The sequence below is a fragment of the Musca vetustissima genome, unplaced genomic scaffold, assembly GCF_032173495.1.
Source record: "Musca vetustissima isolate MV318-11 ecotype Yass unplaced genomic scaffold, APGP_CSIRO_Mvet_v1 utg8949, whole genome shotgun sequence".
Taxonomy (NCBI): domain Eukaryota; kingdom Metazoa; phylum Arthropoda; class Insecta; order Diptera; family Muscidae; genus Musca; species Musca vetustissima.
In genome coordinates this window covers 238,934-262,653 of record NW_026879336.1, presented here as the reverse complement: position 1 = coordinate 262,653, position 23,720 = coordinate 238,934, and the positions used below count along the sequence as shown (strand labels likewise).

Sequence of the window (23,720 nt, the reverse complement as noted above, 5' to 3'; positions counted from 1 at the left end):
ATGACATTTGTATATCCGCGTGCTTTTTTGTTGTTCCTGTCCATACGCCTGCGCGTACATTTTAGGCGCCAGCAACTTAACGCGTCATTTCAATGCTTTTCAAGTTTGGCTGCGTGATACTGTCAAAATAAGATAAGATAATTTAATGTCTAGACATATGGATTTGTGTTCTTGTTTGGTACTCTTATTAGGTTTTGGGACAAAAATCCTCAGGAAGTCATTTGTTGGGATTCAATGGAATGGAATTATTTAAAAATAAATAAATGATTGAATTCTATACAGACTAGCAGCAGCTAGAATAATCTTGAAATGTGTTATTTTGTCAAAAGCATGAGTAATAATTTTTTTTGTTTGATTTTGTTTTCTTCCCTAGTTGGCAACACAAATTAAATAGCGGCAACGAATTGGATCCACATCATCATGATGTAGCCGTTTTGATAACCCGTAAAAATATATGCGGTAATAATTGCATGTAAGTAGCTATTAGTTATAACAACATTTTTAGTAATTCAAATTGGGGTTTGAATTCATTAATACGTTTTGAATTGATGCATGTGTGTGTTATTTTTATTTATTTACCAACAGGACCCTGGGTCTGGCCAATGTCGGCGGAATGTGTAAACCAAAACAGTCTTGTAGTGTTAATGAGGACAATGGCATTATGTTATCACATACCATAGCCCATGAGTTGGGCCATAAGTGAGTATAAATATTTTTTAATTGTTATAAGATATTCTAAATTTTGATGATTTTTTTAACACTAGAAAGACTGGAAATTTGTATATACCTATATTGCCTAAAATAGGTCAAAATTACCTCATTCTGAAAGAACTTTTATTATGTAAGGAAATTTTTTTTCTTCGGGTTTCCCTTTTTGAAAAATAAGAGTGCAGACAAAATTTTCAAAACAGAGTAAGTGTTTACTCTAAGAGTGAAATTGACTGGAAATATAAAAGTTATTTTTTCCAATTTGTGTGTTTGTTTGTGTTTCAAGAGTAGCAAACGGTTTTCGATGTTGTTGTACTGATCTGGTCATAGTAGTTTGGTTATTTAATATTTTACAAGAGGTCAAAATGACTGATTTTAGGCAATGTAGGTATAGCACATGTTTATACCGGGAATCAAAGAGGGGGGAGCAGCTACTATGATTAATAAACGTAGTTGTATGTGGTACAAAAAGTCACCAAATTTTAAAAAGCTGTGTCATAATATACACAATTGTTTTTGTACTTGAAATTGAAAAAGGTCAAAATGACCGCCTTCGGCAATCTAGTGTTAAGGATTGTGATTCCTATAATCTTGAATGTTTTAAGATTTTTTTTGGAAAGAACTAAGATTGATTTTTTTGAAGCTTAATTTCCTAGAAATAAAATTTAAAAATATTTTTTCATGTCACTAACAATGCGTGGATTTTTAAAATTTAAAAAAAATCCTGTATCTAACGAGGAATGGGTTTTTAAAATTTTTTTCCTATCGGCGTGGATTTTTAAAATATTGTCTCTATTCTATTCCTAAAACCTCAAATCTCTAAAACGTAGACCGATATTGATTACGTATGGTAGGGTAAAACATTTATATAAAATCCTCAAAATACTGCAATTTGGAGGGAAAGGTTATATAAGGCTATAACTAAAGCGGGGCCAATATTGATTACATCGTGTAGGAATTAGGGAATATTTGGGTTTAACATTATATAAGGGGATAGTCCTATTATTTCAGATGTGTATCTCAATACCATTTCATTCTCGAAGCGGGCGTTCTAGTTTTTTGTATCTCGATATCCTCCGAAGGTAAAATAATTACAACTGATGGCTAAATCAGTCAATTCGTCTTAGAATTCCATACGTTGTAGGGTATAAACTGACAATTTCTCCCATATTATAATAAAATACGTGGACAACTCCAAAACGTGGAACAAGTCAGTTAACCATTTTAATATAAAAACTGTAAGGAATGTAGTAAAGTCAGACTATGCCGACTATAAAATACACCAATTAAAAAAACGCTATTAAGTCATTCTAGTCACAATTTTATGAATTTTGATACGTTTTGATACACGCAAATTTCGTGTCAATAGGACAGATATATGGTAGCTATATCTAAATCTGAACCGATTAAAACGAGACTTGTCAGAGATTAAATTCTGTACATTGTACGGAATTGTGTGTCAATCGGCCTAGCTTTGTGTATTAAGTGCACCATTTACTTAAACCGGACCAAAAATATATATATAGGAGCTATCTGGCATTTTTACAAAATTAGATATTACGAAATGCCTAATTTTGTGCAAATCAAAAACTATAGAGAGACTTTTGTGCACCATTTACATAAAATCGGACGAAAATATAGGTATATGGGAGCTTTATCTAAATCTGAGCCGATTTTTACGAGACTTAGTGCACATCATTCCAGACTCAATTCAGGATCCTTTGCAAAATTTCGTGCAAATCGAAAGAAATATATGGGAGCTATATCTAAATCTGAACCGATTATCACGAAACTTAACACACATCATTGTAGTCTTCATTCAGTACGCTATGCCAAATTTCGTGCAAATCGAAGGATATATAGGGACTTTGGTGCACCATTTACCTTAAATCGGACGAAAATATATATGGGAGCTATATCTAAATCTGAATCGATTTCAACAAAACTTAACACACATCATTTTTAGACTTATTTCAGTACACTATGCCAAATTTCATGCAAATCGAAAGATATATAGGGACTTTGGTACACCATTTACAATAAATCGGACGAACATATAGATGGGAGCTATATCTAAATTTAAACCGATTTTCCCGAAACTGAGCATACTTCGTTCCAAATTCAATTCAGTGCGTTATGCCAAATTTCATGCGAATCGAAAGTAATATAGTGGCTTTTGAGCACCATTTACATATAATCGGACGAAAATATATATGGGACCTATATCTAAATTTGAACCGATTTTCTTTAATTTCAATAGGGTTCGTCCTTGGGCTAATTAAGTGACCTGTGCCAAATTTCATCCAAATTGGATCATAAATGCGACCTGTACTTTGTTAACAAAAATACATGGACGGACGGACAGACGGACATGCATAAATCGACTCAGAAAGTGATTCTATGCATATTCTCAAAAGGAACCATGGGTCCATTTCGATTATTTTTGCCTGTTACAAACATATGCACAAAGACAAAATACCCTGTGTGGTGAAGGGTATAAAAAGGCTATGAAATAATATGATCCATTAAGTATTTCTCTGCTATAATTGTATTTCATTGTTCAACAAAAAACCCATTAATATTAAAATCTAATTGCTTTCTAATAACAAAAAACAAAACTTTCATCATTATTATAAATTTGCTCTGCTTAAAGAATTTCTTGGTATTTAATTGATTGGAATATGTTTTTATACCCTACACAACTATCTTGTCAGGGTATTATAGCTTTGTGCAACCCTAAAATTTTGTAACGCTGCGAAATATTGGTCCTAGACCCACATTTAAGTATACCAATCGTCATATCTCGACTAGCTCAGTCGATCTAGACATGTGTGTCCGTCCATCAGGATGACTTCTGGCCAATGAAGACCCCTATTGTTTTTGGAAAAGATCAGTTAATATTTAGGGGATGAAATGGACCAAAAACTTTATTTTTGTCGGTTTTTCTGGTCGCTCCAGAGGCCGCAATTATGGCCTAAACACCGCGAATTTTTGCAAGCAAGCCTGTTTTGATAAAGATCGGTCAATATTTAGCGGGTCAAATGGACCCTAACTTTTGTGTGAAAAATGACAAAATTTGTATTCTATAGCGTATATATTTACCACTGAAAGACATAGACACGACAAGTTTATAGTATATCCAAGAGGAGCGGTTGACCTTTAAATTGATACCAATTATATTGTCGTAGGTACTCGGATGCGGGAGTTACATTTAAATATTTACAGGTGCTTACGTATTCATATATTATTTAGTAACCTATTACCACACTGGAGGGCGGAAATATAGCGCTGATCGCTTTGAAATGTTCCATGAGGTTCCAGTTATGGTCAAGGACAACGCCTAAAATGTTAGGTGATGATCAGATAATATTTTTCGGATGAAGTGGACAGAAAACTTAAATATTTGTACTTTTCAAGTCGAAAGCCGAACATCACAACACAACCCACGGTGAAGGGAATATGTACAAGTAAATAGAGGTGCTGTACTGATTATTAGTAACATTTGCTGACCTCTAGTCAGCAAAAGTGTGCAAATATCGCGAAATATTGCCCAATCTCAGAATATAGAACCACAGAACGTTAGATTTTCATGGAAGTTGTGTAGGGTATCGTATGGTCGGCCCCGTCCGACTATACTGCTCAGCTCACTGGTTAATATTCGCCCCGTTTTTCGGGTAGTCATCATATAACCCCCTTTATATTTATATTAAGGGACCCCCCATTCTCAATTTTTTATTTTTAAGATTTTAAATGGGCTGGTAAATGAATACCAATGCTTGTTAAGGTTTGTAACTTTGCACATATATATTTGAAAAGGAAGAAAAATAAAAAAAAAATTTTGTTGTTGCCTTGTTGTTGTTTTTTGTGATTAAAGAAAAGTCCTTATTTTTGATGGCGGGCATGATAACTCCTCACTGGAACATCGGAATCCGAAAATTCCAACGGTGTTAGAAAGAGTACATGTCTGGCTCTTGTATGAACTACGATTAATGACTTCGCTCTAAAATTAACAAAATGGCGGACCTTTGAAAAAATATTTTTCGAAAATCGCCGATTTTTGACCAAAAAATTAGGAAGATCTTCACCGATTGGCTTTATCCTAGTTCATACGATAGCTATACACTCACAAAGAAACGTGTAAAAATTTGGAATCGATTGTGTTATTAGTTTTTGAGTTATCGTGCCCGCCATTCGCAAAAGAGAAAAACGCGTTTAAAGTTTGAGAAGCCCTTTAGCCGTCACTTGATGCTGACACAATAAATCGGCTATATCTTCAAGAGTTCTTGAGATTTTCACTTGAAATTTTGTAGGGGCATTCTTGAATTAGTGTAGACTCGAATTAAATCAAAAAATTTTTTGACCCCGAGAATGGGGGGGTCTTCTTAAATCAGTTACCTAATTTGTTCTGCGTTTTGGGGTTGGTTCTAAGGCTCTGTTCTACTCATTTCACCTGCGGAGGATATCGAAATAAAGAACTAAAACGTTCGATAACTATAACCCGCATTTGGGCCTAGGCCCTGTGTGGGAGGTACCAGAAGGGGTGGACCGATATTCCCCATCTTCGAACTTAAACTAAGTTTGGAAGAAATAATAAGATGGGCAATGTTTGGATGAAATCAACATTTTGGCCCAAAGAAACATGGGATCTAGAACCAATATTTCGATGTTGCAAATTTTCGCCGTGTCAAAGTGTATACACCCTCATTAGCCATAAGGCTAAGGGTATAATTTTTCATTTAAGATTTCTGAAATTTGTATTATGGTTTAAATAATAAATTTGTAGAAATGTCACTATAGGTACACATTTTTGTATTTTCTCTATATTTTCATTTCAAGTACCTGTCAGTATATCTATGGTGGAAGATATCCAAAGTTCGGCCCGGCCGAACGCTTTTCCCTTGTTTTATTTTAGATTTTTTATGTAGAACAATTAAATATATAATCATTTTTAAAAGGAGATCTACTTACCCAACGTAATACTAAATTAAACCCAGTTTGGTTGAAAAAAAAATCCCAAACATGACAGTTGAAAACTCGCAGATATAAGTTTATAATATCTTAGTGGAATTACTTTGAAGGGGTCTAGATATTTATTGATGAATAAAAACATTTTGAAAAATATTATCAGACTTTGTATTACGAGTATATACAATATTTGACTTTATTTAAAATGCTATGAAATAATATGACCCATTAAGTATTTCTCTGCTAGAATTGTATTTAAACAATTAAATAAAAAAAACACCAATTAAAATTAAAATCTAATTGCTTTCTAATAACAAAAAAAAAAAACTTCATAATTATTATAAATTTGCTCTGCTTAAAGAATTTCTTGGTAGTTAATTCATTGGAATATGTTTTGTTTTTTCAATATTATTTTATAAAATTATATTTCTATTTGTTGCTGTGTTGTTTCCACATTTCCAAATAATAATTGAGATGATAGACTACTAGCTGCTAGGCATCTCAGAAACTAAGCCGAGATTTTCTAAAACACTAGGCGTATAAAATATTCACACAGCTGTCATATGATTTACGATTAATTGAGTGATTTTATTGATGATTAATGACAAAAGGCAAATAACACTTCAAAGACATTTTTACCGCAATTAGCTGTAATGTCAGCGAAAGGTAAAACAACAATTTTGTTTTCAGATAATATTTTAATGGGGGAAACGATAATGAGAATGTTGTTATTGAAGAATTGTTGTCAATTTAGAAAAGTTTTGTTTATAAATGGTATTTCATATTTCACCCAAATACTAATTTCCCATTATATTTTTACTAGGAAGTTTGTTTCTTAAGTCTTTTGTTTTGTTGCTTAATGTTTCTAAGAAAAACGCAATGTTTGTTTTTTTCATTTCTAAATTGTCACAATTCTACCAAGATCGTAATTACTGAGTACTAATCACCCTAAATATGTAACATTACGTCAAATTGTTTATAGCTTGTTGTCATATCTCCCCATTTTTTCTCGCTAACAACAAATGTTAACAAGAACAGCGTTAATAGATTTTGATCTGAATTTCCATTACAGCAAAACGGGATTGAATGATTGAAATTGAAAAGTAATTTTTTTTCAATTACTTCAATTGCATGTAGTTGGCATATAATGGCGTGAATAATTAAATTGCTCGTTCGATAGCTGGTAGACGTGGTGTAGTAACAGTGAATAGGTGGACGAGTCCATATGCATAGCCATCCAATGAATTATGACATATTCTGATCTGATGTAGTAGTCGTCGTCGAACTTAACTGGGTGAACATGACTTGCCAGAAGGCACAAAACACCAGGCAGTCTAGCGTGGTAAATAGTGAAATAACAAAACAATGACAACACCAGCAATAATAATAATAACAATAATAGCAACAACAACAACAACAATATGAAAAGCAGCACCAATAACATGGTATTAACAATTAGAAAAATATATTGTTGTTTTTTTCGTCAGTGAATAATCCAGTCTGTTATTGTCGCGAACATGGCAGACTTACAGGCATTTGCAAAAATCAGACAGTGGTGTAGCACTGGAAGGGGACAATTTAGGGGTCAAGGAAAAAATAAACGAGGTATTTTTATAGAAGAAATAAACTGATGCCTTAAACTTTTTTTCTGTAGAGAAAATTTCCTAGTGATAGCGTGGTAATGAAGGCCCCATAGTTTGTTTTTATAGAAAATAAACTGGGTCTTTGATAATTGAGGCCTATTTTCTATACAAAAGAAATAAACTCCTTGGTATCTGATACCTCAGATGTTTTTGTCGAAATATACTGTCCCCTTCATATCAGAGTTCTCAGATTTTTTTTCTACACAAGAAACGCCTCCTTGACAACTGAGGTCTCAGATGTTATCAATAGCGAAGAAAATTCATCAATGATAATTGAGCCTTCAGATTTTTTCTATAAAAAAATCCTACCTGGTAACTGATTATCGCATTTTTTTATAGATCTTAGGACCTAATTTAAATTCTGTAGAAGAAATATATCCTTGATAATGGAGGTCATAGGTTTTTTCTATTGAAAAGAAGCTGACTTCTTCTATAGAAAAAATGACACCATGACACCAATAGAATAAAATAAAACCAGTGAGCGGAGCAGTATAGACGGACAGGGCCGACCATATAATACCCTACACAACTTCCACGAAAATCTATTTTTGCGTTATTTGCACCCTCTTGAAACCTGTCTAAATGTCAACAAATATTACTAATATTCAGTAGACGAGGGCTGTACTTGTCCAGATTATCTTTACCGTGGGTTATTTTGTGATGTTGGGCTTCAATTGTGGCCTACAGATCGAATTAAAAAAACACAAATTTTTAAGTTTTCATCCCAAAATTATTATCTGATCATCACCGAAAATTATAGGCGTTGTCCTTGACCATAACTGGATTTCTCATGGAAATTTTCAAACCGATCAGCGTTATTTTTCCGCCCTCTAGTGTGGTTTTGGGGTTACTAAATAACGTCTGAATACGTAAGCACCTGTAAATATTTAAGTGTAGCTCCCACATCTGAGTACATACGACCATATAATTGGTATCAATTTAAAGGTCAACCACTCCTCTTGAACATACTATCAACTTTTTGTCTAGGTTCTTCAGGGGCAAATATATGCGCCATAGAATACAAATTTTGACATAGGGATCTTCATTGGTCCATAACTGTGGCCTGTATCGTGTTTACAAATTATAATGGACAGACGGAAGGACGGACGGACACACATATCTAGATCGACTCAGCTAGTCGAGATATGACGATCGGTATACTTAATGGTGGGTCTAAGTCCAATATTTCGCGGCGTTACAAACTTTTGGGGCTGCACAAAGCTATAATACCCTGGCAACATAGTTGTGTAGGGTATAAAAAAGAAATTTTTGTCTAGAAAAGAAACTGCCTCTTTGGTAACAATTTTTTTCTATAGAAAAAATTCTTGCCTTGTAACTGATGATCTAATTAAACCCTTCGCCACACTGTGGTACAGGGTATTATGTCTTTGTTTGTAACATGCTAAAGAAAACGAGATAGACCCATGGTTCCTTTTGAGAATATGCATAGAATCACTTTCCGAGTTCCGTCCGTCGTGATGTTAAATTGTAAACAAAGTGCAGGTCGTATTTATAATCCGAATTGGATGAAATTTGGTGCAGTTCATTTATTTGGCACATGGATGAACTCTATTGAAATTGGGGAAAATCGGTTCAGATGTAGATAAAGTCATATATATTTTCGTCCGATTTAAGGTAAATGGTTTACCAAAGTCCCTATATATCTCTCGATTTGCACGAAATTTTGCACAGCCTAATGATTCAAGTCTAGAATGATGTGTATTAAGTTTCTTGAAAATCGGTTCAGATTTAGATATAGCTCCCATATATATTTTCGTCCGATTTTATGTATATGGTGCACCAAATTCCCTATTTATCTTTCGATTTGCACGGTATTTGGCACAGGGAATTGAATTAAGTCTAGAATGAGGTGTTCTAAGTATCGGAGAAATCGGTTCAGATTTAGATATAGCTCATATATATATTTTCTTCCGATTTTATGTAAATGGTGCACCAAAGTTCCTATATATCATTCGATTTGCATGAAATTTGGGAATTAAAGACCCAAAGTTTATACGATTGGCATACAATTCTTTACAATGTACTGAATATAATATAAATTAATCACTGACAAGTTTCGTTGAAATCGGTTGAGATTGAGATATATCTCCGATTTTAGGTAAATGGTGCACCAAACTTCTCATGTTTGACCCTCAAATGTTACATATGTAGAATATACCAAAGGGGTGAAGGGATTCTTCTTCCAACTCACCTGTGCCGTTTGTGCCCAACGGGAAGATGGGTTAGGTGAATAGGCTTGCCTGGACAGTTAAAGAGATGTAGCGTGTCATGTGGACTATTATCACAAGCCGGTCAGATATTGTCGACCGTATCATCAATTCTTGCCCAATACGAATTGAGTCGTCTAAACCACCCAGTTATGCCAAAATCAGACTAGTTAGTCACGGTAATTGCTGCTATGGGCGGCGGGATTTTTTTCGAATTGCTTCCTCAACTGCATCAGTGTGAATACGATTCAAACCTACTTCCCGTTGATGTAGAGGCTTTCTTTTGTACCTCTACACCTCTCACTCCAAAACATGAAGATTCTTGGTAACATACCTGGGTGGTGATGCCTATGATAGGAGGCGTTACTGCGTTGACAAACTTACACAGATGGAGAATATCGATCACCTATTCATGGTACCTCCTTCAAAAAATGTTTCATAAGTTTGATGAATATAATATAATGCGAACGTAGAATCCGATTAAAACAACCTAATATTTTTAATGTACCAATGTAATTTTTGTAATGTTGTAATTTCCCCAGAAAGGGTCAACATTTTGATACAAACTTTACTTTTGACAAAACATGATCAATTTGAAGATCGGTCAACCCATTTTGGTACCAACCTCACAAAAAGGTCACATTTTTCGGAAAATGAATTCTATCTAATCTAACTGGTTTACGCAATTTGAACCGAAATGTTTCAAGAAGGTCAAATAGTTCCACCACTTCTGATAAATCACCAAAAAAATTATATATTTCATTCAAAGCGAACGGGATATCCTCTTTACTTCAAACATGACACCTTAATTGTTTTACCAAAGAAAGATCATGCCAGAAGATGCGGATTGAATATCTGATCTAACGCACACTTTGTACATCGTAATATTTTTAGAAGACCTGGATCAGGAACATTTCAAAAAAAAAACTTTGAGATTTTGGAAATCCATTATCGGGCGACTGTAATGTCCGCATTGATCCAAACTTTGTGTATCGTAGTACTATGTACCAAAGTATCAAAATGTAGAAAATGTTGGCTATAAAAAAATATCTCCTGGGGGCCTGAAAATGCATCCTTAACATATCAGATCTTTTCTATATGACAAAAATACCTCATTGAAATCTGAGGTTTGTTCGATAAAAAATATTATATTGGTAATTGATTATCTCTTCCCTCCATTTTGACCCGCCTCTGTAATTGTAACAACGACCGGTGTATATGCCCACACATGTAATTACAATTAACCAAGTGGTCAGAGTGTAACAGTAGTACGACAGTTCGTTACGATATGAAATAATATTTATTAAATCTATGCAAAATTTCAGTGGTCGTCGGTCACTTGTTTTGCATGAATTTACACAAAGCCAAAACAAACAAAAAAACTGGTTCATAAAATGTAAATACAGACCACACTGGATGCATGAATGACATCGGAAGAAGTATATCCAATATAAGAGAATCGAATTCCAAAAATCGAATTTCAAATAGAATTAAAAAAACATTATTTACTTGTCGAAAAATATGCAGGTTACTTCCCCATCGCTTCCTTCCATACGCTATATAATACACATAACAAGTCATTCCAGTAAATCCGATTGTCGGCAATTATTTGAAAAAAAAAACAATAACTACAAACAACAATTGTTATATTAGACAAATTGTATTTCAAGTGAGACGAAATGAATATCGTCGGAATCACACTCGCATGCTGTTGCTGATGCCAGCTAAAATCTACATATTGTATAATCAATGAATGAATGAATAACTGATAGAGCGATCTGATCGTACGGGCGCGGAGGATCGTTCGTTCGTTCAATCGATCGACCAACTGAATGAATGAAACAAGTGGGCGTTATATTCATTGGCATTGCCTGCATGCATGGCGGTATACCACCACCGTCGTCACATTTGCAAGTCAAAACAATATAAATCTTCGTCCAATAGCAAAAAACGAAAAGTGTGAATGTTTATCTACAATGTTGAAATGTTGATACTAATAAATTTCACACCTCCTCTCCCCCACCCCTGAACCGAGAATATCGAATGCGACGAATTTAATGTGACCGTTTAATTGCAAAATAAATTTATAAATCATTAGACAATGTGAGATCATTGAAACGAATTTGGTTATATGGGCCTACAAATCAATTCTATAATTTTTTAATGTTTATTTCAGAGTAGGCAAACAATACAGTATTTGGCTAAGAAATTGTAAAACATAAAATTAAAAAAAAGGCGTTGGATACACTCCACCATAGTTATACTGATTGTTACTTTACTGGTATATATTTTTTTTTTACTTTTATGGTAGATTTTGAGCTGCTGGGCGGTGTTGCGACTGCTAACATGCCGGCCAACTTCGATCATTTCTCCGATTTTATCGACATTTTCTACGAACGGCCTACCAGTTCGAGGTGCATCTTTAACATCAAAAATTCCTGAACGGAATCTACGAAACCAAAATTCCACATAATTGGCTTTTACAGTATCGGAACCATAAACACCATTCACAATTTTAGCCGCTTGGTTTGCATTTTCGTCTTTGTCAAAGAAAAACCTTTTAACACCCTTTAATTCACAACTGAATGTACCAAACAAAAACAGCAACATATTTTTTACTGCGAAATGTCACCCTTCCAACTAGGTTAACTCTAAAATTGTTTGATCGATACTTTACGAGAAATCTATCAGTACAGCCATCTGCCGAAATAATAATGGTTTTCTTTTTCCCAACCTAATACATAGGGACTTTGGTGCACCATTTCTATTAAATCGGACGAAATTGTATATGGGAGCTATATCTGAAACTGAGCCGATTTTCATGAAAATTAGCAAATCGAAAGATATATATGCACTTTGGTGCTCCAATAACATAAAATTGATAAAATCGTACAAAATATATTTGGGTGCTATATCTGAACCTGAACCGATTTTCACGAAACTTAGCACACAGGGTGTATAGGGACGTTGGTGCACCATGTACATAAAATCGGACAAAACTATTTATGGGAGCTATATCTACATCTGGACCGATTTTCAGAAAACTTAACACTTAACACAGCAATGACAGCAAATTTCGTGCAAATCGAAAGCTTTAGAGGGACTTTACTGCACCATTTATATTAAATCGGACGAAAATATATATGGGAGCTATATCTAAATCGGAACCGATTTCCACGAAACTTCGCACACCTCATTTTAGACTTAATTTTGTACGCTATGCCAAATTTCTCGGAAATCGAAAGCTTTACAGGGACTTTTTACATTAAATCTGACGAAAAAAATATATGGGAGCTATATCGAAATCTGAACCGATTTTCCCCAAACTTACCAATCAACATTCCAGGCTCAATTCATTACGCTAAGTCAAATTTCGAGCAAATCGTAGGATATAAATAGACTTTAATGCACTATTATCTTAAAATCGGACGAATATATAAGCTATATCAACTATATCAAAATGTGAAGTTATTTCGTGCAAATCGAAGGATATAAAGGGACTTTCCTGCGCTATTTACCTAAAATCAGACGAAAAAATATATGGTCGCTATATCGAAATCTGAACCGTTTTCCCCGAAACTTACCACTCAACATTCCAGACTTAATTCATTTCGTGCATTTAATGCAATAAAATATATATGAGAGCTATATCAAAATGTGAACCGATTTTCACGAAATTTAACACACTTGATTCTAGACTTCATTCAGTACAATATGCACATTTCGTACAAATCGAAAGATAATATAATTATCATTATATTATCATTACCATGCTTCTATCTTGTTTCATTTTGTCTGTTACAAACTTATGCAGAAAGACATAATTTGCTGTACCACAGAGTTATGAAGGGTATAAAAAACAAAGCGTTTAAAATTTCATTTTTTTATACCCTACACAACTATGTTGTCAGGGTATTAGAGCTTTGTGCAGCCCCAAAAGTTTGTAACGCCGCGAAATATTTGTCCTAGACCCACTTTTAAGTATACCGATCGTCATATCTCGACTAGCTGAGTCGATCTAGACATGTGTGTCCGTCCGCCTGTCCATTATAATTTGTAGACACGATAAAGGTCACAGTTATGGACGTAATTTTTCATGTAGGATGGGTTCTGGCCAATGAAGACCCCTATTGTTTTTGATAAAGATCGGTTAATATTTATGGAATGAAATGGACCAAAAACTTTATTTTTGTCCAATTTTCTGGTTGCTCCAGAGGCCGCAATTATGGCCCGAACTTCGTGAATTTTCACATGGAGAAGGGGGTCGGGCCAAAGAATAAGCATGCCTGTTTTTATAAAGATAGGTCAATATTTAGCGGGTCAAATGGACCCTGATTTTTGTGTGAAAAATTACAAAATTTGTATTCTATGGCGTATATATTTACTCCTGAAGGACATAGATCCGAGAAGTTGATAGTATATCAAGAGGAGTGGCTGACCTTTAAATTGATACAAATCATATTGTCGTAGGTACTCGGATGCGGGAATTACACTTAAATATTTACTGGTGCTTACGTATTCATATATTATTTAGTAGCCAATTACCACATTTTAGGCGGATATATAGCCTGATCCCTTGGAAATGTTCCATAAGGTTCCAGTTATGGTCAAGGACAACGCCTAAAATGTTAGGTGATGATCAGATAATAATTTTTTGGATGAAGTGGACCGAAAACTTAATTATTTGTACTTTTGGAGTCGAAAGCCGAACATCACAACACAACCCACGGTGAAGGGAATATGTACAAGTAAATAGAGGTGCTGTACTGATTATTAGTATCATTTGCTGACCTCTAGTCAGCAAAAGTGTGCAAATATCGTGAAATATTGCCCAACCTCAGAATATAGAACCACAGAAAGTAAGATTTTCATGGAAGTTGTGTAGGGTATCATATGGTCGGCCCCGTCCAACTAAACTGCTCTGCTCAATGTTTTTTTTTTTTTTTTTTTTGAAATTTAGAATGAAGGTCCTCTTAATTTCCGCCATTTAATCCTCGGTTTGGTACTATGTACAACATTTCGTAGCAATCGAATAAACGTTAGCGATATGCCGATCTGTGGTAAGCAATGCGGCTCCAATGTGATCTGCAACGCAATGTAAACATTCAATCCTGTCACTTTTGTCACAATTGAGATCTGGTTGCTATATCAACCATAATTCATATTAGGCAAAGAATTTAAGACATAATGGATAATATCTGTCAGACATGGACACAAACTTTACAGATTGCAGACTTTTTGAACATGGAATTAGAAGCCGGGCCAGATTAATACACGGCATTAAATATTATCTTCCACTCAATTTGTTGCAAACGAACGTAGAAACTTAAACATAAACATTTTCTGGCAAAAAGATATCTGCAATGCCAAAATACATCCACTTTGGTTGGAATATGCGGTTAATCTTTTTTAATGCAGGTGAAAAATACTGAAAATGGAGCGGTATCATCAAAAAATTTCGTCCTCCTTTCCAGGGCTACTATACTATTTCTGACATTTCTAGCTATAGTGCAGAGCGTATAACAATATACAGGTTTAGAAATCTCATATATATTTTCTGAAAGATTTCTTATATAAGGTCCTTTATATTCTTTATATAGATTACCAATAAAAAACAACTATTTATTAGTGGGGAATGTATGGCATTGTCCGCCGAGGGGTAAGGCAGGGAAGACTATAGTTTCGGATCTCGCCACTGATCCTCATCAGTTCCCTTAGTTTTTTGTTGGGATATTCTCCCCAGAAGCTATTAATAGCTTCTTTACAAAAAACCTTTCAAACCCAAATGTCTCTTGTGACAATTCGAAGTTCTTACGTTACCAGCGATACGACCCCAATGAGAAGTTCGTTTCGTTGGCGCCTGACTTCGTGGTCAACAAGGCATTTACAGACAACTACAATACATTTCCCACTGCTATGTGTCGTCACTTTGTAACGAATGCACATAACGTTGTTGTTGGTATTGCTAGTTAAAGCAATAAACCAAACAGTATGACCGTGCCTCGTCTACAACTTCAGTAGTGTTTGGCGGGTTATTTGGGATACCATTTGTATTTTGTTTTTTGCAAAATAGTCAGGCTTAATCCCAGTTTGTTGTTTTTATAAATAAACAACTATTTATAAGTGGGGAATGTATGGCATTGTCCGCCGAGGGGTAAGGCAGGGAAGACTATAGTTTCGGATCTCGCCACTGATCCTCATCAGTTCCCTTAGTTTTTTGTTGGGATATTCTCCCCAGAAGCTATTAATAGCTTCTTTACAAAAAACCTTTCAAACCCAAATGTCTCTTGTGACAAACAAAATACAAACAAAATACAAATGGTATCCCAAATAACCCGCCAAACACTAATGATTACCAATAAATCTAAAACATTTTGTAATATAATAACTATTATATAGACAAAAATTTCATAAATAGACGATTTTCAAACAATAGACATGTTTTATGAAGTAAAGACGGTGTATGTGTCTTAAGTCTTTTGTTTTTCCACAACAAATCTATATTTTATAGCAATGAAATAATTTATGGATTATTAATGCTAATAAAACTCATACATGACACATATATTTGAGTGTTTTGTTTCATTTTTATTGATATCATAATTAGCAAAACTTCAAAAATCAAATCCATTAAAAAAAGTAATGCTGAAAACTAAACAAAACAAAACATCATTTTTATTATGTTTCTTTTATTCACTCAATCGCATTAACAATACAATAAGCTGTCAAATGAATAACATTATCAGATCAATCAATAATACTTTGCAAATTAATTTAAATGCTATGCATAAATAAACACTTGTTGAATCAAACCACGAGAAACAAAATAGCAAAATAAAAGCAACTCACACTTAATTGAAAATGGAAGCAAACATCAACAACAACAGCGACAGCAACAAGTAGCAAACACTTCAAACATGAATGGTTGGATCGATGGATAAACACTTGTGAACGTGTTGTGTTTAGATCACTACCGCCACCTGTTGAGTGTTTGTTGTTTATTTTATAGTAGACAAAAACACAGACAAAAAACACATTTCGAGATGTGGAGGTAGATGTTATGCGAATCATGTCAATATGTATATATTGTTTGTAGAAGACAAGCTTTTAGCAATAATAAAAAACAGCAAAATAATAACAAATTAAAAAAACAACAACAACCTCCACAAAAACGGAAATAAACACAATCGTACAATAGCCATGTGCGATTTTGGCTTTTGATACAGTACTCCAATATGTTATGATATTGGTAAAAAATATATTTATAAAAATCCACGCCTGAAGGTCTTTTGAGGATGTCAGAAAATTTCTTTATAAAAATCCACGCCTGAAGGTCTTTTGAGGATGTCAGAAAATTTCTTTATAAAAATCCACGCCTGAAGGTCTTTTGAGGATGTCAGAAAATTTCTTTATAAAAATCCACGCCTGAAGGTCTTTTGAGGATGTCAGAAAATTTCTTTATAGATATCCACGCCTGAAGGACTTTTGGTGATGTCAGAAAATTTCTTTATAAAAATCCACGCCTGAAGGTCTTTTGAGGATGTCAGAAAATTTCTTTATAAAATTCCACGCCTGAAGGTCTTTTGAGGATGTCAGAAAATTTCTTTATAAAAATCCACGCCTGAAGGTCTTTTGAGGATGTCAGAAAATTTCTTTATAAAAATCCACGCCTGATGGAGGGTCTTTTGAGGATGTCAGAAAATTTCTTTATAAAAATCCACGCCTGAAGGTCTTTTGAGGATGTCAGAAAATTTCTTTATAAAAATCCACGCCTGAAGGTCTTTTGAGGATGTCAGAAAATTTCTTTATAAAAATCCACGCCTGAAGGTCTTTTGAGGATGTCAGAAAATTTCTTTATAAAAATCCACGCCTGAAGGTCTTTTGAGGATGTCAGAAAATTTCTTTATAAAAATCCACGCCTGAAGGTCTTTTGAGGATGTCAGAAAATTTCTTTATAAAAATCCACGCCTGAAGGTCTTTTGAGGATGTCAGAAAATTTCTTTATAAAAATCCACGCCTGAAGGTCTTTTGAGGATGTCAGAAAATTTCTTTATAAAAATCCACGCCTGAAGGTCTTTTGAGGATGTCAGAAAATTTCTTTATAAAAATCCACGCCTGAAGGTCTTTTGAGGATGTCAGAAAATTGCTTTATAAAAATCCACGCCTGAAGGTCTTTTGAGGATGTCAGAAAATTTCTTTATAAAAATCCACGCCTGAAGGTCTTTTGAGGATGTCAGAAAATTTCTTTATAAAAATCCACGCCTGAAGGTCTTTTGAGGATGTCAGAAAATTTCTTTATAAAAATCCACGACTGAAGGTTTTTTGAGGATGTCAGAAATTTTCTTTATAAAAATCCACGCCTGAAGGTCTTTTGAGGATGTCAGAAAATTTCTTTATAAAAATCCACGCCTGAAGGTCTTTTGAGGATGTCAGAAAATTTCTTTATAAAAATGCACGCCTGAAGGTCTTTTGAGGATGTCAGAAAATTTCTTTATAAAAATCCACGCCTGAAGGTCTTTTGAGGATGTCAGAAAATTTCTTTATAAAAATCCACGCCTGAAGGTCTTTCGTTTGAGTAAGTCAGAAAAATTCGGTATAAAAATCCACGCCTGAAGGTCTTTTGAGGATGTCAGAAAATTTCTTTATAAAAATCCACGCCTGAAGGTCTTTTGAGGATGTCAGAAAATTTCTTTATAAAAATCCACGCCTGAAGGTCTTTTGAGGATGTCAGAAAATTTCTTTATAAAAATCCACGCCTGAAGGTCTTTTGAGGATGTCAGAAAATTTCTTTATAAAAATCCACGCCTGAAGGTCTTTTGAGGATGTCAGAAAATTTCTTTATAAAAATCCACGCCTGAAGGTCTTTTGAGGATGTCAGAAAATTTCTTTATAAAAATCCACACCTAAAGGTATGCCGAAATTTTCTTTATAAAAATTCAGGGGTCTTTAAGGGCGGCAGTCTGTATAAAAACTATCTTCTAAATATAAATAATCCTGTTCTTATGGTCGTAACGGTTTCCTGGCAAAATCGTTAAATTCTCGTCTCAAGGAACATATGGAATTTTATATGGAACACACCATTCATTGTTGTTTTCAATGACCCAACATTTTTTCCCATATGAATGTTGATTTTTTTCAATTAAAACTAAATTTATTCGATTTTGTTTTTTTTTTTTCAATTTACAGCTTTGGCATGTTTCATGATACGGCAAAAATTGGCTGTCATCCGCGTGTGGGTTCTATAGTTCACATAATGACGCCAACGTTTGGTGCGGATACCCTGCAAGTTTGTTGGTCAAATTGTAGCCGGAAATTTATAACTCACTTTTTGGAGTAAGTTCTCTTATGGAAGTAGGTCACTAGAATTTCCTAATCAAACACTACCTCCTCTTATGTCATTACAGTCAAGGTTTGGGCGATTGCCTGGATGATGAACCGACAGCATTAAACGAGTATGTCTATCCGGATGAAATGCCAGGAAAGAAATATAATGCCGAATTGCAATGTCGCCTACAATATAATGTGACGGATAGTGAAGTGGAGGCCTGCTCGTCTATGAATGAAATCTGTTCGACATTATGGTGTCGTGTCAACGGCGAATGTATTACAAATATGCGTCCCACTGCTCCGGGAACATTGTGTGGAAAACGTAAGGTTTGTTGTGGTAATTTGTTGTTGAATTCCATTGCGGCTTGAACGAATGTAGATTTTTTTCTTTCCGATTTTTATAGTGGTGTCAAAATGGTAAATGTGTACGCATCGAACCGTTTGAAAAGGTAGATGGCTCGTGGGGTGATTGGTCCGAATGGAGTGAATGTTCTCGCAGCTGTGGTGGTGGTGTTTCTATACAACAGCGTGAATGTGATAGTCCGAGGCCAGCTAATGGTGGTACTTTTTGTATTGGCGAGAGGAAGAGGTAAGTTGTATTTCCTAATAAGAAATTTCGCAGTGTTATTATTTATTTTTATTTTTTGGTTGTTGTTTGTTTTCAGGTATAAAATATGTAATCACCAACCCTGTCCCAAAAATGAGCCAAGCTTCAGAGCCCAACAGTGCGAGAAATATAATGATAAGCCATATCAGGGACATTTCTATAAATGGCTGCCGTTCTTTGATAAACGTAAGTTCTAGACAATGGAATTTTAGACATTCTTTTTAGAAGAAGGTATTAAATTCGTATACGTTTTATAGAAGACCGATTTATAGATGCGTTGTGTGGTTAAAACGAACTTTTTAAGAGAACTTTTTACCCTGCACCATAATGCGGGTATTAAAAATCCCCTAATTCGATCGGCATGCTTATGTGGCAGACTACATGGATTTGTCATACTTAGTTTAGAAAATTAGGTTTGGAACTTCAAGAGGCCGGAATTGCAAAAAATGCTCTTATGACCATGAAAATACCTATAATGACAGGACAGCTATATGGGGGCTAAGTCAAAATATGAATTATGGTGGAGGCTTTCACTCATAAATAATGCGTTGTAATTGAATATTTCTGGCAATATCCTAAAAATAGGGAAAATTCTAATTGAAAGTTTTCTACAAATAAGGGGTTCCGCTTCAAATATGACCTAAAATGGCAGGAACATTTATATGTGATCTATATCAAATAATTGACCTATATTGAAAGTTGTCTACAAATAAGGCTTTTAAACATCAATAATCCGCTTTGATTGGAAAATTGGACCAAAACTTTCAAAATCCCGAAAATGGCTACTAAAAATACGTCTAGGTCCTTCAACATACCGTCGAAATCGAAGGCACTTTGGTGCACCATTTAACTAAAATTGGGCGAAAATATATATCGGAACTATATCTAAATCTGAACCGATTTTTTCGAAACTTACCAAATTTCGTACAAATCGAAAGATATATAGGGGCTTTGGTGCACTATTTTCATAAAATCGGACGAAAATATTCAGGAAAACCGGAACAAAATATATATGGGATAATTTGAAACGATTTTCACGAAACTTAACATACCTCATTTTAGACTTAATTCAGTACGATATGCCAAATTTCGTACAAATCGAATGATATACAGGGACTTTGGTACACAATTTACATTAAATCGGACGAAATATAAATCTAAACCGATTTTCACGAACTTAACATCCACCCATTATTCTAGACTTAATTCAATACGATATGTATAATTTTATGCGATTCGAAATATCGCATCGGACGAAAATATACATGAGAGCTATATCTAAATCTGAAGCGATTTTGACAAAAATTAGTACACATTATAATAGAATCGATTTAGTACGCTATGCCAAATTTCGTGCAAATCGAAAGATATATAGGGACTTTCGTGCATTATTTCTATTAAATCGGACGAAAATATATATGGGAGCTATATCGAAATCTGAACCGATTTTCACGAAACTTAGCACAGATCATTATAAGCTAAATTCAGTACGCTATGCCAAATTTCAATAGGGTTCGTCCTTGGGCAAAACAAATGAGCTGTGCCAAATTTCATCCAAATCGGATCATAAATGCGACCTGTATGTACTTTTTTACAATTTAAAATGCACAGATGAACGGACATGCATAAATCGATTGAGAAAGTGGTTGTATGCATATTCTCGAACGGAACCATGGGTCTGTCTGCACAAAAACATAATACCCTGTACCACAGTGTGGTGAAGGGTATAAAAATGGACCTACATTGAAAATCTTTGCGAAGAAAGTTTTTATCCACCAAAATTCTGGAATCTCACTTCACGAAGAAGTTTTGTAACCCCCAACAACTCGGGATACCATTTTGGGGTGGAATTGACCATGAAAATAGCTAGAATGGGTCGGAACCGGTATATGGGGATCCCTTCAAAACATGAACCTATACAGTACATTTTCTGCGAAGAAATCAATTACCCGCCATCGACTACGATGGGTTTTTTAACTTGCAATAGATAAATTTCCGGATTCTATGAGAGTTTCCTATGTATCGATAGCTCGAGGTTTCAAATTGCCAATATTCATTTATTTTCAGAAAACCCGTGCAAACTCTACTGCAATGATGTGGATGATACGATCATAGCCAATTGGGGTGATATGGTGTTGGATGGAACACCCTGTACTTTGGGTACCAATAATATGTGTATCGATGGCATATGCAGGGTGAGTGTGGATACAAAACTCTTTTTGATATTCTTACTAAATTTAAATTTCCTTTAGAAAGTTGGTTGCGATTGGATTGTTGACTCGGATATGCAGGAGGATCGTTGTGGCATTTGTGGTGGCAATGGCGATCAATGTAAACCGGTCAAAGCAGTCTTCAACGAGACGCTTAAGGTGACAGAAGGTTATGTTGAAATTGTTGTATTACCGGCAAAGGCACGTCATATCGTTATCAAGGAATTGGGAAATTCACCACATTTTCTAAGTGTGGCCAAGGCTAATAGCAGCACCTTTTATTTGAACGGCGACAGTTTAATATCAATGCCGGGGGAGTTTTTCATTGCCGGTGCTGAGAGTTTCTATGATCGGATAGATGATCAGGAAATTATTAAGATACCACAGCCCATTGAACATTCCATTGCTATTTATGTGAGTAAATTGGGAGTTAAAAATTATGAATAATAAATATTAATATGTCCCTTTCTTTGGGCTTATAGATCATTGTCCGCGGCGATGAACCCAATGAGGGTGTCTACTATGAATTTACCTTGCCAGCCTTAAATGCCAGCACAAACAAACACTATTTGTGGAAACTAAGTGATTGGACCCATTGCTCGGTTAGCTGTGGTGGTGGCTTACAATATCGGGAACCCATCTGCTATGAAAATGGAAGAGGTAAGACGTTGGAGAACAGCTCGAGTTTGAATTGTTTTTCTAAATTTTGAATTTTTGATTATTTTTGCAGAAACCCTCGATATTGAATTGTGTTGGGCATTTGCCAAAAATCCCCGACCATTGCGCCATACGAAAAAATGTAATAGCACACCTTGCCCAGCCCATTGGCTGACAGGACCGTGGCAATTTTGCCCGGTTACTTGTAAAAGTCCTGATACACCATTACCGGTGCGTAGACGTTCGGTTATGTGTCTGGACCACCATGATGTCATTTTGGATGATGACAAATGTAATCCGTCCACCAGGCCCATTGATACGGATTTTTGTGAATCCAATTTGCCCGATTGTAGTATAAGAGAAAAATTACGGACACATTTTAGTTAAGCTTAGAATTTCAAGAGAAAAAATAGTTTTATATTTATTAATTTAATATGGACATGAATAGAATAGGAGAGATCTACCTGTTGTATTGGCATTTTAAATTATATTTGAATATTTAGTTATTATCACTCAATAGTATTGTGGGACCTAACTTATTCATCGGTAGGATTTTAGAAAAAAATCTATTGAATTTTTTTAATAGAAATACTAACAAATCCGAAATAAGTCCCTCTCTTTCACTCTGATGGAGAAAATCAAAAATAGTTTAGTACAGATATGCTCTACATATTTTAAATTTTCATGCCAATCTCTCTAGTTTTAAAATGAAAATAAGTTTTTAAATCCATAAGCCCAGTATTTAAGTTTTTTTGTGTATGTGTGTTAGCTGTAAATGTATGTATATTTAAATAACATTATTTATTTTATTTATTTTCCATTACGTTTATAAACAAAATACATTACGTACTTAACACTTTATTTATAGTTCTAAACTAATACATCTCTCCCACTCCCTCTAGGCAGTTATAGTCTTCTAGACATTATGAACTTTTCAAAAAAGTTTCTTTAACATATATTTTTTACTATACTCGTTAGAAAGAAATTAAGCTCTAGTTTGTAAGTTGTACATTCAGGAAATCTCTATTTTTATATTCAGTTCAAAACATTTTAATTGTAGTTGTATTGTTTTAATTTTATAATAAATTTAGAAATAACTAAGAGAAGACAAAACAACATATGCTGGATGTTTATTTTTTAACAGACTCTATTTATACCCTTCAACACACTGTGGTACAGGGTATTATGTCTTTGTGCATATGTTTGTAACAGGCAAAAATAATTGAGATAGACCCATGTTTCCTTTTGAGAATATGATTAGAATCACTTTCTGAGTCGATTTATGCATGTCCGTCTGTCTGTCCGTCCATGTATTTTTGTGAACAAAGTACAGGTCGCATTTATGATCCGATTTGGATGAAATTTGGCACATGTC

General features: G+C 34.6%; 1 protein-coding gene across 1 annotated transcript; it reads left to right on the top strand.

Annotated features, from left to right (window-relative positions):
* Positions 1 to 356: 356 nt before the first annotated feature.
* LOC133324219 (A disintegrin and metalloproteinase with thrombospondin motifs 12) lies at positions 357 to 22,740 on the top strand (the record flags this gene model as incomplete). The annotated part of the gene is made up of 10 exons (XM_061533065.1): positions 357 to 472; positions 586 to 699; positions 18,731 to 18,877; positions 18,949 to 19,198; positions 19,276 to 19,460; positions 19,537 to 19,664; positions 21,546 to 21,673; positions 21,731 to 22,102; positions 22,171 to 22,348; positions 22,419 to 22,740. Coding segments are annotated over 10 exons (1,932 nt in total), but the record flags the coding sequence as incomplete, so codon positions are not given.
* Between the last annotated feature and the right edge of the window lie 980 nt (positions 22,741 to 23,720).